This window comes from Zosterops lateralis (genome assembly GCF_965231275.1).
Source record: "Zosterops lateralis genome assembly, chromosome: Z".
Taxonomy (NCBI): domain Eukaryota; kingdom Metazoa; phylum Chordata; class Aves; order Passeriformes; family Zosteropidae; genus Zosterops; species Zosterops lateralis.
Window position 1 is genome coordinate 42,869,656 of NC_139800.1, and position 17,496 is coordinate 42,887,151.

Genomic DNA, 17,496 nt, shown 5'->3' on the forward strand with positions numbered 1-17,496 from the left:
TTCATGGTCAACAGCTGAAAGCACAAAATACTAATGCACAGAGTCCAGACAACAAGGTCTTAAAAGGTTTGTTTTTCTTAGCTGGTTTATACCTACTTGATGAGGCAGAGGTCTACAAAATGAGTATTTTATGACTCTAGACCAAAAACCAAAAGGCAACTTTGCTGCCCCTGACCCTATGCACCAGAAAAATAGAAATAAAAAAGAAAAAAGTGTGGCAGAGGGGCTGCCTTCATTTTGCTCCAAAATAAACATTAACTTGCTTTTTAAAGGAGAGAGGGAGGAGGGAAGGAAAACATTGACTTAATGGAGCATAAAAGAAAACAAAGTTTGTTAAGTTCCTTTGTCCCTCTCTAGAGAATTACCTCATTTAAATGCAAGACCCATTTATGGATAACGGGAAAAATAAAAGCTTTGTGAATGTAGGCATGAAAAATTCTTATACTTGCAGAAAACATTGATGAGTCAATATCTATTTATTTGGAAGATTTATTTGGTGTAATAGATAAGTACTTTAATTAAAACTTTCATCTGGGGAAGTTGACAAACACTGCACCTTTACTGTTTCTGACCGTGATAACGCCGAAGGGGAAGGTTTCTGTGCAATAGTGTCACCAAGGTCATCATATGGTATTTAATTATTATGTTGAAAAAATGGAGCATCACACACTTATCTCTGATGCGAATGTAAATGTGACCTTTTCTAAAACTAAAAAGGACATGAATATTAAGAAGGAGCAACATATTCCACTTATTTCACAGTATTTCAGCAAGAAGATAGATCTATATCAAGAGTTACAAGTGAAAATGATACTGCTGTGAGAGTACTGCAATTTATAAAAAATAAAAACTTCAGATACAAGCTGTATTGGTATATGGGTATTGATATCTCTGTATATTATTTTGGATTATATTTTCATTGTATTTTAGTTATATTTGGCATGTGTACTGAAACTGCTTAACAGAATGTTCTTTTGTCACCAGAGAAAGTGTATCATCAAGATGCAGAAACACAAATTCTTTAATTAAACAGAAGTAAATGGAAAATGCTTTATAAGTAATCTTTATAAGTATCTCCAGTAAACCTCCTGGAGATATAAGGAAAGCTGTAAAAGAAACATCAAGTGTAATAGATTAAATGTGGATTGCAAAGTACATACATAGATGCAAATAAAATTTATAGGATTAGCAATAAAGGTGAATATATACCAAAGCATCATCTGCAGTAACAGACCACTGCCACTAGCATGAGAGACAAGGTGCAGAGGTGGAAGATTGGAAGACTGGTGCACACAAAATTACCGCTCAAGCAACTGCATTACCCAAGAGTTTCATTTTAAATGAGATAAACTAGGCAATGATCAACACAATTACCTGGTTTTCCATAAGGTTGTCATACAATTGTCAACACAAGATTATTTTTTTACATAATAAAAGATTCCAAATAAACTCACAGTTACAGTACTATCATGGGTAACACATCTTAATACTCTGTTGTTGGCAATGCTATGCTCATGCAACACTTTAACCAAATCAATAAAAACCTTTGAGAAAGTGTGAAATGAAACATATGGGCAAATCTGTCTTACTATCACAGCTCTGGGATATTCCAAAAAGCATCTGTCTTGTTCAGTGCCCTTCATTTTATTAAATCTTAGAGGTTCCAAGTGTTCTTTTTTATAAAGATTGAGAAATCAACACATAAATATTGATCTAATTGTTTTTATGAACAGTGTCTACTTTCAGGATTACTGATAATAGGCTTAAGCTTCTGAGAAAAATTCATGAACTTTGCTCTGTTAAAAAATTTACTGAGGATTTGCTAGTAGATCAAAGCATGATGATGCACGATTATTAGTGGTTTCACCTCATTATGGAACACTGTACTGCAGAAATTTCAAGTTCTCAATTATATGGAAGCACATGTGCAAATTGATTTCAAAAGTACAACTATGGAAGATATTACAGTGTATCTCTCTTATCCGATCTCAGACTTGCAAAAAGAGCAGGTATATTTCTTAGAAGTGTTTCTGTGATTTATGACTTCTAGAATCGCATTTTCTTCATTGCTTGTACAATTACTTAACACTGTCATATTGCAAGCATAGTTGCAAAAGTCTGCCCCTGCAGAAAAAACCATGTTCAAAACACGTCTGAAAAATAGTTTCAGCGTAACTTTTCCCTTCTTGCTACAACTACATCTTCATGTTTCACAAGCAATTTCTTTCTTAGAGACACCCATACTCCTACTACATTTGATAGGCAAAAAATGCTTATCCTCTCCAGCCAAAAAAGTCACAGGTTAAACCTGCACTTGTGGTTACAATACATCTTGAAATACAGCGCATCCTTTAGTAATGCCAGCAGAAAAATAAAATGTTGCTACAAAGGCTGTCACTGTCTCTAGCCGCATATGTCTTTCCTCCAGTTTGCTTGTGACCAATGGCCTGTGCTGCCACTGTGGCACAATAAACAGGGAGGGCCAAGAATGCATGGCCATTACCTTTAGTGACATGTAATTTCTGCACTGGCAGCAATATTCAGTAATGCTCAAGAACATTCCAAGGTAATGGGGAAAATGAAGCTTTTAAACACAACCCTTAGGACATCATGCCCTCTCATTTCATCACAGGTGTCAATTTTGAAGATTGTGTTTAGAACTAGTGGAAAGAATTGGCACCAAGAATTAATTTTTTGTCTTATGTTAAACATACAAGTCTTGCCAGATGTGGGCTTATATGAAAAAGAATAGCAAAGAGTAAATGTCAAACATAACAAGGAATATCCTTCCTCCTTACCTTTTTTCTTGAAAAATGAGACCTACACATGGTTTTGGTGGAGCATCAAGCTTAACTCTTTAAAGAGTCTTTTGTCACATCTGTCAGTGTTATTTTAGTTCTGATATGCCAACTTTTTCCTGTTTAGCATAAACTGAACATCTCACTTCTCTTACCTAACAAGACTTCTATACAACCTGGACATCTGTAGGCCTGAAATGTAAGATGTCTCAATAAGTGTGGACCCTTTGAAAAGATGTATTTTGAAGTACTGCTGTAGCTAAGGCAAAGAAAAGGGTAAGGCCAGAGTCCAAGACCAAACTGGGTTCTACACTGATTTTTCATTACTTGATTTTCACTGCCAGCTGGAAATTGAACTGCAATAAAATTAACCAGCATAGTTTCTCTTTACTATATTTTCTTATAAATGCAAGTCAGCTGCCAAAATTGGAAGATTTTCAAATTATACTTGTGACAGTCAGGATTCACTCTAAAGAACTGTTGATAGAGCATCTCTCCCTGAGTTCAACCAAACCAGAACAGTTATGGGAGGGTTTACCAGCTCAGTTCACTGCTCCTTCTCACTTTTGTCAAATGTCACTGGGATCTCCTTGCAGAGATGAGACCATGGCATAAGCAAAACAATGTAATACAAAAGAAAATTATTCTTGAGGTTGGTTTCTAAATATGCTGGGTGATTTTTAAATTTTCTTACCAATATCAGTGCAGAAAACTATACGGAAGAGAGAGGCTAGGATATATGAAAGCAAAATAATTTACAATTTCCTTAATTCATAAGAATTTATATTGCCAAGTGAAACGTCAGTGTACTGCTCAAAACCAAGAAATTCTTTGCCAATAGCTCACTGGATTCCTTTCTTGAAACTTACCACTCAGTCTTTTCCTTGAAACTTTTCCAGGGACATTGTTTAATTTTTATATAAAATTTTGAAAAGCACTAAATACCCTTTTAAAATGCTGAAAGTGCATCCTTTACCAAAACAGAACTGTATTTGATTGTGTCATGTGAGAATGACATTCAGGGTTTTTTATTCAGTTAAAAATATTGGCCAGTTTTGCAAGTATGTATTCATTCAATAGTCTGCGCAGCCCTGTGAGAGTACACAGGTACACACATGCATATGTGTACATCAGGAATCTAAATAAGTAAGAATTTAATGTATGTGCAATTCATTCCAAGGTCACATTTAAAATTATTCTGACTTTAGTGAAATTTCTGTGAAAAAATATTGAAGGGGTTTAGCACTTCCTCAGAGGCTTCGCAGAAATACAAGATCTGGACTTGCAACCCAGTATTCACAGCAAAACCAATCAAGAAATACCAGGTGACAGTGTGCACACAACACACACTGGTAACGGTGTCTTGGAAAACTGCAAGTCAAAGACAATAACCTATATAAACATGGAAGTTATGTTATCAAAGGTCCACATTAAGCACTAACATAAGAACATTGTGTATTAAACCCACAAAACTATCATGTAAACTGATTTTTATTTTAAAAATCATCAATGCATCTAGACACTTCATTTTACTTGCACAAAATGCCTTCTGGGACCCCAAAAAGTGTCTTCTTCCCTGATTGTTCCCCTGCTTTCAGGAGCCATCCAAAAGCAGAAGTGCTGGAGCAGCAAGGGGAGGGTTTGCAGGGCTTTACTTCTGTCCTGGAGAGAGGAAGCACTAAAAACCCTGCCTGAAACTTGCTGGCAGAGCAGATCCCTGACAGGGTGAAGACAAGCATCTTTTCCCTGTGGGTGCATTTCCTGGAGTGGGCCAGGTGAAATCTCAGGAGCCTCCAAGGTGGGCCTGTGTCCTCACCCAACACAACTCTGTGCTGCAGTGCTGGGCAGCTGTGAGTGTCCACCACCACATTCCCTGGAGCCATACGGAACGCAGTGGCCTCAAAGCACTCAACTCTCAGTGCCACAGGACCCACACCAGCTATCAGGGCCTTGGAAAAAAGAAATAAAAACTCTATAGTTAGAGGGCAGCAGGGGAGAGTCCAGGCTGGCTGGAAGGCACTTGAGTGGGATGTGGCCATTGTTTTATCCCCCAGGCTCACCAGCCCACAGCCTCCCCTGTGATGTTGTTCCCTGTGATGTTTTTAATAAATGCTGCCATGGGACAAAGCAAAACCTTATTCTCTCCATTGTTCAGGCATAGTACGTCAGATCACCACCTCAGACTGGAGGTGGACTCCAAAGAGGCAGAATTCCAGCTCTCCCTCCCTCTCCAAAGACCCTCTTATGTTAGCACACTTTAAAATGCATGAACAAGGTAGGTATACTTATTCCCACTTATTAAAATCAGATAATCGCAAATATGTATGTGAGTTTCCAAGCAAAGCTGGAAAAAAAAAAAGAGGTTTTCATGATTGTTATTTTGGCAAATATTTTTCCCAAGGGCATAGGCTAGTGAACAAAATGATTACAAGAAATTACAGTATGTACCACGAGTACTTTTTGGTATGCACAGAACAATTTAAGGCATTATAATGTCATATTGCCACATGAAAAAAAAAAAAAAAAGAAGAAAAGAAAAAAACACAGACTTATAAATTTATTCAGAAGATCATACTCTCTTTACTGTCTGATATAAAAGCTTTAAAAGCAAAATAAGATTTTTAAACCATGCTTTAAGCACAATGTCAATTGCAAGTTAGGGAGTGTTTATTTAAAGAAACAAAGTGAAAATTTCTTATGGCTTTAATCCAAACCCCTTTAAAGCTGCAGAGTTTTTCCCAATTACTTCAACTGGCTTTGGTTCAGGCCTCAAAACGATTTGTCATTCTAAGATGTAATCACTCATTTCAGGCCAGCATACCCCAGAGGATGTGCTATATCTGCACATGGTGTACCTGCAGTCAGGCAGCCTGCACCAAGCCCAGGGGTGCCTGGAGCTCTTAATCCACCGATCTCATGGGGACCAGAGGATGCCTTTCATAATGCCTTTGTGCCATGTCCTGCATGAAGCCTCACCCACCATCAGGGTGCTAATCTTGCCTGCAGCAAGTATTCCCTTGTATCCCATGTGTTTCCCTTCCCCATGCCTGTAGAAGCACCCACAGTTTTGCTGTTTAAAAGAGAAACTACAGAAACCTAAACAATTTACGTGAGGTCCCCCAAGGTACCAAGTGACAGACATAGGCATTCAGTCCAGAATTAATCCCATTCCTCGAGCAAACATGATCAGGAAAAATATTCAGTCCCAGCCCCCTGCCCTCATCCAGCACTATCTCAAACACAGGCTCACAGTGTCTCAGCACCTCCAACACAGCCAGGCAAAACGACTGGCTTGAGGCTGAGGATAGTGAGGAGTATTCACACCATTCCCTGCTGTGGCTTTTGCTGGGTGTCCCAGAGAAGTAGGGGTCCTGAGCTCAAAGCATCTGTTTTGGAGGTGAATTCCTCATTCAGTTGGTTGGATTTGCTTCTTTTAAGCGGGGGAAGCTGTCTCCACAAAAGTAGCAGTGGACTACAGCAGAGGACTACTGCTGTCCACCAACGACTGTTACAGCAGATACCTGGATAAAAGAACAGGTAAAGAAATCACAAAAATAGTAACTAATTATAAGCAAAGACAGAAGAATATCAACCAAGCACTGACATTTAGTGGGACGCAAAATTGCAGGCCACAGAAAAGTCGGGAGGGAACTTGTGCTGAAAACGAAAGATCTTTCTTCCATATACCCTTTCATTTGGGAATGTTTGAGTCTGCAAATTAGTGAACAATAAAATTCTAACTCCACTGGCTTTTCAAAATGTCAAAACTGAGTCCACTCAGCATATCTATTTATAAACACATAAATTTTTGTCTTATAATTTGCTTTTAAAGAACAGTATTTCAAGTAGAGGAGATGTAACACCAAATGCTGTGGTTGTTCTCTGAGAAATATCTGAGAGGACAAGAGAGAGGGATATAATAAAGGCATAAGGAACAGGAAGCAAAGACAGCCTGAAATACCTTCTCTTCATAAAGAAACAATTTTTTTTATTCCCTGTGCTCTCAGTGTTCGCAGTATACAATTTAAAAGGCTTTCTCAGTAATTTGTTGTGAAATTATCAGCTGAGCTGGGAAGAGATGGATTCACTGAGGAGGCATTTGGTGTGGACACAAGACAGAACAAAAATAGAGCACAATATCCCTTTCTTGGTATGAAAAGCACAAGGCCACTACCATTTTTCAAGATATTTCTCCCATCACCTCAGGTAAATTATCATAAAAATATTTAATTTAAATCTGATGTGAAAGCAATTAAATGGAAAACCACATCAAGTTATGAAAAGGTTAATCCATAGGATTAACAATAAAGCAAGACAATGATCTTTATCATAACTGTAAAACCTCAGACTACATTTGAGAATAATCAGCTTCAGCTGAAGAAATATTATATCTAAATTAAATTAATGTACCTTAAATGTTTCTGGTTTTAAATTACTTAGAGATTCACTTTAGTTTGCTGTCTGCTTTCCTATCCACCACCCCATCTGTTAATTATTTTGTCATTGTGAAAGGAATTTCTTTTGTTTCACAGTGCTGGTGGATATCAAATAGCTACTTCAAAAGCAGACTAAGAACTACAGTTAAACTTCTTGATAAGATTTTAAAAACTGATTGTTATGAATCAAAACTACAACAGCTCCAAACACCCCTAGTGACTAGTTTATTAGTTTGAAAAAAAATTGCAAGAAGCCTATGTGGATGGTGGGTTCTACAAAAAATTTATTCTTCAGTAACAGATATAAAATACGAAGCAATAAAAACACTTTCTGTAAATCTCCATGACCATTTTTTATTTCTTGGTGTATAGAATAAATATTCAATTAAATGAATACAGTCATTTTAGTTTGAATTCCCTTCTCTAATTCCACTGCTTTTAAAGTTAACAACCTACTGAACAGATGGATTATTTCAGTTTTAGACAGAGGTTTTAAAAAGGACAGTTAAACCATCAGGTACACTGCAATCGAGATAAAGTTCCTCTTTTAGATCAATAGAAATGAGAAGTAGCTACACGGGATTTTGTGTTCCCTCAGTATTTTATTATTTTAAATTCTGACTCTCCTGGAGATTTACAGCCCTCAAAACTTCATACTATTTTCAGCTCCTGCCATAACCTCTGGTACATTACTTCTCCCTGCTTGTGCAATCTTGAGGTATTCAGCTAAGATTTAGAAACATATTTTTTCATTTTAACCAAAAATAGGGCCTGAGTAGGACAAGAGGGACATTGTGACAGTGAAAACCCTCTCTGCAGTTCTGCATAGAGGCAGTGGTCCATGGGCACTCCTATGGGATTCCTCACATACAGTTTGTCCTGCGAGTCTGCTCCTGCCACAGCCCCAGAGGACTGTGACTGAGTGGAAGCAGAGCCCAGCAAACACTTCTCACCAGGAGAAATTGCACTTGGATTCAGAGCTGCAAAAGATCTCACATAGCCTTGGGACAACAGCATGTCATGTACATGTCATGTGAACCTAAACACAGAGCTGTTGCCTTATATTCCATATTTTTTCTTGCAAAATCAGGTATGTATGCACACAAACATCTGCAGGGGTTGCCTTCTATTTGAGGTCACAAAGCAAGCCAGGTGGCCCAGTCTTTTGCAGTGGCAACCCACTGCTAGGAGCCCCCTAGCTCTGTGTGTATTATCACTGTGTATTTTTTAAGAAGGAGAAATTTTTATAGAATTCAGGCACTACAACTTTACAACATCAATCACTGCACAAGCCAGGAACAGTAGGTGCAAAAGGTTTTTACAGCATTTTTCTGGAAAGGAAATCCTGCTGAACCAATTCTCCTATATTTTATCACAGTAGACAGAGTACATCTTGGTCTAAAAGATATGGCTGACTCAGATATTAAAGACTTGGTTTATCTTGCCAAGTGAACACATTTAGTACTGCTTAACAGTCCTTAGATTGCTTAGAATTCATATTGGTGATTGAAGCAGACCAAAACTTGTCATATCTGGAAGCTGTGCAAAACAAAGACTATACAGGAACCCATTTGAAAAACAAGAAACAAAACTCATTTTCTGGTAAGGTGGAACTAAAACTTACACACTGAGCCATGCAATTGTTTGTGCTGTATGCTACTACTATTCTAACTATCAGTTTTCCATTGTTTGAGCAAATCCCCAAAACTTGCTTCTAGTCATGGATTCCACTAATATTTACAGATTTATTTATAGAACAGGAACACACATTGTCCCTTGCAATATGAATTTAGTCCCTTTCCTCAAAAAGAGGATGGCTTTGCCAGTTGATTTTTTCTTCATATTTTAGGGAACAGAAATAGTGTTTTAGAGAACAGTTTGCAATAGCATCTGCCTGTCTAGAAACAGAATTACTTTCTATGCATGGTGAAACTATGACTTAGGGTTTCTTTGAAGATCTTACTCTCCATGCAGCTGGATGTTATTCCTTCTTACATCTGTTTTATCAAACATCTCAAGGTCTGACATCTTTTGAGAGTGCTGTATCTCAGCAAATATTCCTAAGCTCTCTTCCAGGAAACATCAGACCTTTTACCTGCATTCCCATATAGTTGAAGTGAGGTGATTCCTTCAAACACAAAAGCCAGTGACATCTAGTTGAGAAAAAAAATTCAAATTCATCCATCTAATAAAAGTTTGAGGTACTGTTACCACAAAGTAGATTCCCTATGACTCACTACAATGATGTTCACAGCCATGGCAGATACAGAAGCAAAGGATTCTTATCTCAGCAGGGAGCCTGTTCCTCTGGATGAGTCTTTAGGGAAATCACTAGATGAAACTAAGAGTAGCGACATTTAGATGAAGGAATGAACCTGCCTATCAAAATAATACCTGTTTGTACTTAACATTGTACTTAACATTCGCCCTCAGCTTTTATACAGCTGCCTATATTGTACTCTTTATAGCCCTGTCTTCTCCATAATCTCAATGCGTAAAACAGAAGAAAAGACCCTGCAATAATGCACATCCTGGACAAATATCAGAACGGGTGTCAAACTGGAGCTAGTGACACACCTATAATCATTCAGACTAGGAACCATCACTTAGTTTTCCCGCCCCGTGATTGTAAATCCGTTCTCCATCTACCCAATATGCTTTTGTGAACAGAGATCTTCCTGCCTCACCAGTGGACTGCTGCAGACAATGTCAATGCCCAATCCACTTCTTCTAATGTCAGATCTAGTCTTCTTATGAAAATCATATAAACAGAGTAGGGTACTAGAAATAAGAGAAAATTTTTGAAGAAACATCACAGTCTTCTCAAACACATTTTGCTCTTTACTGGCCATCCAGACATGTATTTGCTGCTGGAAAAGCTGTTCTGCCCTCAAGAAAAGTTCCAGCTTTTCTAAACCTGCCAGGAAGAAGTACCTTTGCAAGCCCAAGTGAGCAGTATTGTGCTTGTTATGTTTGGACCCAGCCCAAATCCTTCCTCACTTACTGCCACCTTACCACCTAGTCCCATCCACTTACCTCTTCATCCCTTCCCTGATCTCCCTTGGTCTTGCTTCCAAGTCTTGGGGAGGAAAGGCAGACTCTGACACCAGCTGGGACTGTGCAGCAGATATCACAGGCAAGAGTAGTCTGGGGAGTTGCAGAACAAGAAGTTACTGCCAATCCATATGACTTAAGTAGCCACTAACATGCTGGTAGTGTTTTTTGTGCAGAGATGCTCACCTGAAGTGCAGAGGAGGTGTTTGCATGCTGTCATGACTCTGAACTTGGCAGCTCAGATGAGCCCAGCCACATCAACAGCGAGGTAATACCCCTCTCCAGTACTGTGTGTATTGGCCAGCTGACCTAGAAAATTATGTGTTTCTCTTGGACCATCACTTTGAGAGCACATCCACATTAAGTGGGGATGGGAAAATCAGTATAGAAATCTGTCTGTGGTGTATTTGTGAGGCTTAAAAGAGAGAATTAGGGGTTTCCCAAACTGTATTCAAAGCACACAAAGTCATAATGCTCTTGGACTACTAGAAACTGGCTGAACTTCAGACAGTGCTGTACAGAAGCTTCCACCAACTGCCATTCATCTGCTTGCTTATCTTTTCTCTCACTGACAAATCTGTGGTGTAACTGGACCATTTGCTCTCCACTTAGTCTGAAGTAATTTAGCAAAGGAACAAAGAAAGACAATGTAGTTGATTAATCAAGTTCATTTATCTGGGACAAGGAAACCTAGAAAAACCAAAGAACTTCATGTAAATAAATTTCACCTTTTTTTCTTTTTTATGTATCCTTTATTTAGTAAAAGCACCCAAAGCTGCATTATATTAACACAAGTAATAAAGCTTTCATATTTTATTCCTACCAGTGCATTTCCAAGTCCAGGTGAAATGCCAGAAATAAGTAATGCTGCCATACCTTGAACACAGGGTGTAGATCACAATGATACATGACTTACAAGTGAATCCCAATGTAATAAAACAAAAAGTTGTAGTGTAAGTGTGAGACCTGCAACTTAAGCAATTGAGGCCATTTCTATTTCCAAAGGTACTATAACAAATCAGTGGCTGTAGGGTAACATACTTCATCATACTTTTTGCATTACTTTATTGAATGCTCCATGTTGGATGTAGAACTTTTAGCTGTAGTGTGTGTTGGCTACAATGCTAAAATGAGAATGAGTACCCCTCCTATTACAGACAGGGATCATGAAATGTATGGACCTGTCTGCATGTTTAACAAAATGAAACAGCAATACCATAAAACTGCACTACATGTGAATATTGTAAATGGTTAAGTTATAAAGTCATTCATTCAAAAATTCAAATATTTCAATGAAAAAATGTATATAAAATGAAGTAAAACATAAATTACATTTAAAGGTCTGTACATGATTCATCCTGCAAATAGAAGCACAAAAACAGCACCTTGTTATATTATTGCTTATTTTGGTCTTCTAAAGTTCAAAGATCATTTTTACTAAAAAGTTGGGAAAAAAACATGGTTTCACATGCAATCCAGCAGTAACTGTGGTAAATCAAGTAAGTCTATAACCCCGCACAAAACGCAACACTTTTACAATGCAGGAACAGACATGTGGAGCCCTCTTCTATACTTGATAACCAATTAAAGTTGGATTTATTAAGTTAGTGCACACCTATAATATCCCCTACAATATCCCCATTTTTGGTTAACAGTGTATTAAGGCTGTTTGCTGTTGAAAATACACAGCAGAGAAGGAATATTTTCATCCACACATGCAGTCAGATGAACTCATTTGGTAGCTTCTGTCAGTCATTCACCCAAAATGATGAAAGAAAACAATCCTTTCTCCTCTCATGTTATTCCACAAGCTATTGTGGATACTGTAGCTCTACATGAGTTCAAAATCCTTTGGATAAATTCATGGTAGTAAATTCCATCAAGGGCTATTTAACAGAAAAAAAAATCCACTTCTGCCTTGAGAAGACCCTAAGCCACAAATTGCTGGAGGCTGGGGCAATACTCTGGGAAATTTCTGCAAGGGAAATTTCTCTTGCAGTCTATCCCTCGGCAGGCTTTATCGATGGTCTTTCAAGACATGCTACTGGGCTGGACAGACCTGTGGTCTTACTCAGCACAGTCAATTTTATGTTCCATCTCCCCCTTTTCTTGTTCTTGTAACACAAACACAGATCATTATTCTCAACTTCATTTTTCAGACTCAAAAAGCAAACAATCTTGTGTCCATTACATCGAAGAGATAAATACTACAAACTAAGCTGTTCATCACATCCAGGGCACTTCTTTTTGCTTAGAGCAATTCTGCAACCATAGCTGGATTTTTTTCTGTATTATTGGTTTGGGCATAATTCACTAACATTACACTCATGTATCATGATATACATGATGTGCAATGCTACTCTGCAATATGTTGCACAGCAACAGTACATATTTGAAAAGCAGCTTCTCTCAAGAACTGTAGGACAGTAAAAAAGATTAAACCCAGCAAGTCTGTACCGCCATATTTGAAAAATCTGCTGGTGGCAACGGTCATTAAACCTAGTATGTCATTACTGCTGCACTTTTAAATTGATGGGGTTTTTTTTAGTTATGTTTCTTTGAATCAGAACAAAAATCACTCTATTAAGCCAAAGGATCTATTGTCTCCATGCACAGAAGCAATGTGGAATCCTTAGCAATGAGGCCAAATTCCTTAGGCTTCTGATTGAATTTCTGCTTCATCCATCTGAAGTGTGTCATTGTCACCCAGCAATTCTGTTTCAGGCACAGAGCCCTCTTCTTCCTCCTCCTCCTGAACAGGGTTCTGGGCAATATCTTCTGTTCCATTGTGTGTGTCATCCGTGCCTTCTGACAGCAGAGCAGCCCTGTCAGCCACCGACGCATTGGAAGGTGCTGTTGTTACATAGCCTGTGCTGGTAGATCCGCTCCCACTGTGGTGGGAGCCTGGTTTGGGAATGATTTGGGGAGGTATTTGCTGAGGAGCCATTTGCATTGGAATCTGGACGGGATAAAAATTTGGCAAGTAAGCACCGTAGGCAGGCATTGGCTGATAACCATTAACTGGAATGTAGAGCTGAGGAGGTGGGACCATTGGTCTCATCTGACCTTTCATTTGTATGAACTGAGGTTGAGGGAAGGCTGGAGTTTTCTGCTTTGGTCCAATGTATCTAGCATTGCTGACATTGCTAACAGGGCTTGTGCTGAGAGAACTTGTTTGCGTGGTGTTGCTTGCCCCAGAAGTTTGCGCTGAGCTGTTGTAATTAGAGAGGTTCCCCCATGTTCTTAGTCTGTTATGTATATCTTTAAATCTTGGTCTTCTGTTGGGAAATTCATTCCAACACTCCAACATCAAAGTGTATATCCATGTGGGGCAGTCATCAGGACATGGCAAAACTTGTCGGTTCCTGATCATCTCAATGACATCCTGGTTGGAATAACCACAGTAAGGCTGCAGGCCATAGCTGAAAACTTCCCACAACACAACTCCGTATGACCATATATCCGAATCAATAGAAAACTTGCCATACATAATAGCCTCAGGGGACATCCACCGGATAGGAAGAAGGGAATTTCCCATCAGTTTGTAGTAATCAGCTGCATAAACTTCCCTGAAAAGGCCCAAATCAGATATTTTCACATTCAGTTTATCGAACACCAGTATATTTCTAGTGGCCAAGTCCTTGTGGACAACATGGTGGCTAGAAAGATATTCCATTCCTGCAGCTATCTGAGTCACAATGTGAAAGAAGTCTGCTGGTTCCAGGGTGGATTTCACCGTCTTGTCATCATCAGTGCTGCCAACATCTGAATGGGGAGATCTCATCACCAAGAACTCATGGAGATCACTGTGGGAACAGTAACTAAATATCATACTTATAGGTTGTTCCTTTGTCACTATTCCCAGCAAACAAACTATGTTTGGGTGCTGTAATCGTGATCTCATCATTGCCTCATGTTTAAATTCTTCCCGAAGAGCCAGTTCTGCTTTGTCTTTAAGCGTTTTAATGGCAACAGCCTGTGTCTGTTCACCTGGTGCTGTACCAAAGAGATGCCCCTTGTAGACTTTGCCAAACCTCTCCTCTCCTAGTTCCTCCATAAATCGCACAGTGGACAGATTAATTTCTTTAAGCTTAGCCTGAAATGAAGAAAAGACAGTCAGTAAGAAAATCACAATGTTTTCTGAACAGGATCTCTCATTAAAGAAAATCTCCCAGTGGTTAGATCTCCAAATGGAAGATAAATTGGGCTTTTCTGGTTTTTTGTGTATTCACATCACTATATTGATTTCACAATTAACCTTGAAATGAGTTACACTATTATCAGAAGTACGAATTGAATTATACTGGAGGACAATGGATATAATTATTTTTATAAAGAAGTGGCCACACTTCCTGCAAGCTAAATGAATATTGGGTTCAGAGTAAATCTGGCAAGCAAGGGCATCTATTAACTGCATCTGTAGTTTCCCTGCATAGCAGCCCCAAGCTGCCCAGCAGACATCTGTCAGAAGAGCAAGGAGGCTGAGGAGGTGGCAGTCTCAGAGTGAACTGAAATATCCTTTCCATCAGAAAAAGGAACAAAACCTCTCTTTTTCAGCTCTGCAGTACCAGATACTGCCCTTTCTTCTCTGTTGCACTATAGGAATGGCCCCTGCCCGTGGGCAGCAGTGTACAGTACCCCCACTGAGGAACCTTGAGTTAGTTTTGATAAGAGGGGGATGGAATTGGAGAAGAAAGGAGAAGAAATTTCTCTCTGGTACTTGAAGGAAAAGGTTGCAAACCCAAGAGTGGAAAATCCCCAGAGTCTTCCTCCTGCAGCTGCAAGGCAAAGCAAGGGAATTTGTGTTGGTGACATAATGGGTCTGTCCTGACCAGCATGGGATGAAGGAGCTCCTGATGTGCTACATGGGGTTGTTGGTCAGAGACAGACAAACAGCACAAACTCACTGAGGGTCATCAAACACCATTTTTGATTGTTCAGGACTTCTTTTTATGGGGGGTTTGAATTTCACAGGCTTAGATAGCTGATTGGTTGGAATCTCTGCACCACCCAGATCTCTGGCCATTGATGTGTCTACATTTATGGTTGCATGGGATTGGCTGAGGTCTTTCTTTGAGTTCAAATCCCTCCTATCATTGCCCACCCAGGGACTTGTTTTATTTCTAGGCTGGTCAGGTTTGGTGGGAAGCTTCAAACCAGCTGCACTATGACACTGACCAAGTGAGGTGCAGCTGGCACAGCTTCACATACAGGGTACCACAGCATGAAGGAGCAGGGCAGGCTGTGAAGACATTTTAGTGGGTGATTTGGGAACAACCTCTGATTTTAGTGTCCAACAGCCTGTAGACTGGGCTGGAAAATTTTCTTTAAATATTCAGACTAACACGCAAAATCATCACAATTAGTTACAATTGGTAATATTCATCAAACACCCTAGAGTTTCCTGAACATACGTAGCCAACTTCCAAAGTAAGCATTGTTTTTTAGAGCTTGCATCTTGTAAATGCTGTGATTAAAAACTCAGCATTAGCTCTGAACAGGACTTTAGTGCAGAGATCAGTTAGCTGACCCAGAAAATCCTGTGCAGGAGCTGACATATGTAGACATGTATATAGACATGAGATCAAAGCCATTTTCCTTTCAAGATCCCTTGTGATACACAGCCTTGGAAACATGTTGCACGCCATCTCAGCTCTCAACTCACTTATGGATCAGACCACCAGAGGTCTTGAGCTGAAGGATTAGAACAAGAAACCCCACTGTGCATCATGCTTTAAACAAGCAAACAGGCCACGTTGTCACCAGGAGCAAAAATGAATTGCAGGCTGAAGACTGGATCAGAAATAACCACTTTTACAGTCACTCAGATAACAGGCAGAATGGTGACTAATGCATAAGGAAAAAGGCCATTAAATATTGTGTACTGAAAGCTGTTGTCCCTGGCCAGGATTTCCAGATACACCTGTGCAAGACCTGCTTTTCCCTGAAGTACATGGCCTGCAGAGGATGAAAATTAGGTCCGCAACAACATGGCTCAATTTGAACACAGACAGCTTGAGATGCTGAAAATCATGACACTTTGAAAATACATGGGCCTAATCAAATTGTGTAAGAAGTACCTGTTTGTGTTGATTAATGAGTGGCATTTCCATGTCTTGGCTGGGAGATGCCATCAGCTGGCGGCGCTGTGGTGTAGCAGCAGACGCCTTCTGCTTGTTTCGGCACATGCAGACCAGGAAGAAAAGGCAGGCTATCACCAGAGGTATGGCTATGCTGGGAACAAGGATGTAGAGGATTCCCATTTTGCTATTGTCATGTGGACCTGTCAAGCACAGAAATGCTCATTGCTTAAAATAAGTATTTTTTAGCTATTTGATAGTAACACAAATGATTATTAATATTGTATTTCAAACCAAAGGTAAACTGTACCCTGAAAACAGAAGTCCCTCTCCCTGAAAACATTACCTTCTCCCCCTTCTTCATAATTTTCCATTACATATTTCAAAAAACTTAAATGGACATAGCAATTAACAGTATGAAGATAATCTAGGAGCCTCACATTTAATGTGTATGCTGAACAGTATGTGATTAATTTTACTTTATTTTTGAGACTTCCAGTTGACAAAACTGCAGAACACAGACCAGGGTATCATTGCAGGGTATAAAATACGAGTGAGCACTCTCTACCATAATATATAAACCAGCACAAAAACACAGTCTGGCCCAACCTCATAGATTCAGCCATTTCATCAACACTTGGCCCATTCTTTACCTCTATTGGTGCTACTTCTACAGAATATAGTAAATTTCACTTCTCATTGGTAGAGACATTATTTGTTTTGTACTTGATAGAATTGCAGAGTTTTTATGTTAGAGTGAGACAGACATGGAAGAGCCATCAATAAACTTAGCTCTGGAACCTTCCTGAAACACTTTTTCACTTAATACTTAGAGATTTTAGGAAAGCCTAGTGATGTAAAAAATGTTCTCTGGAACTGCCTGGGATGTTTTCTGTAACCTGTGATTTTGCTATTTATGGCAACTGCTTTCAACACAACCACGTCCCAGTGTTATCTTCACCCTATGCTACATGCAATGTAGAAATTTATTATAAATGTCAAATCATGTTACTGCAAAAAAGTGAAGTAACTTAAAAACTTCATATTAGTTCTGAGATCAAATTTTAGAGAACCACTTTTACGGCTTCCATGACATATCTGTATCATGCTTCAGGAAATATGTTTTTC

The 17,496-nt window shown here is 39.1% G+C and overlaps 1 protein-coding gene across 1 annotated transcript in view; it reads right to left on the bottom strand.

Annotated features, from left to right (window-relative positions):
- Positions 1 to 11,040: 11,040 nt before the first annotated feature.
- Positions 11,041 to 17,496, bottom strand: part of ROR2 (receptor tyrosine kinase like orphan receptor 2) — a 137,480-nt gene continuing 131,024 nt past the window's right edge. The window contains exons 8-9 of the mRNA XM_083884355.1: positions 16,369 to 16,571; positions 11,041 to 14,384 (exon numbers count right to left, since the gene is read on the bottom strand). Of these exons, the coding sequence (XP_083740481.1) occupies positions 12,942 to 14,384; positions 16,369 to 16,571 (1,646 nt within the window). The 3' untranslated portion in view covers positions 11,041 to 12,941. The remainder of the gene's footprint in view (positions 14,385 to 16,368; positions 16,572 to 17,496) is intronic.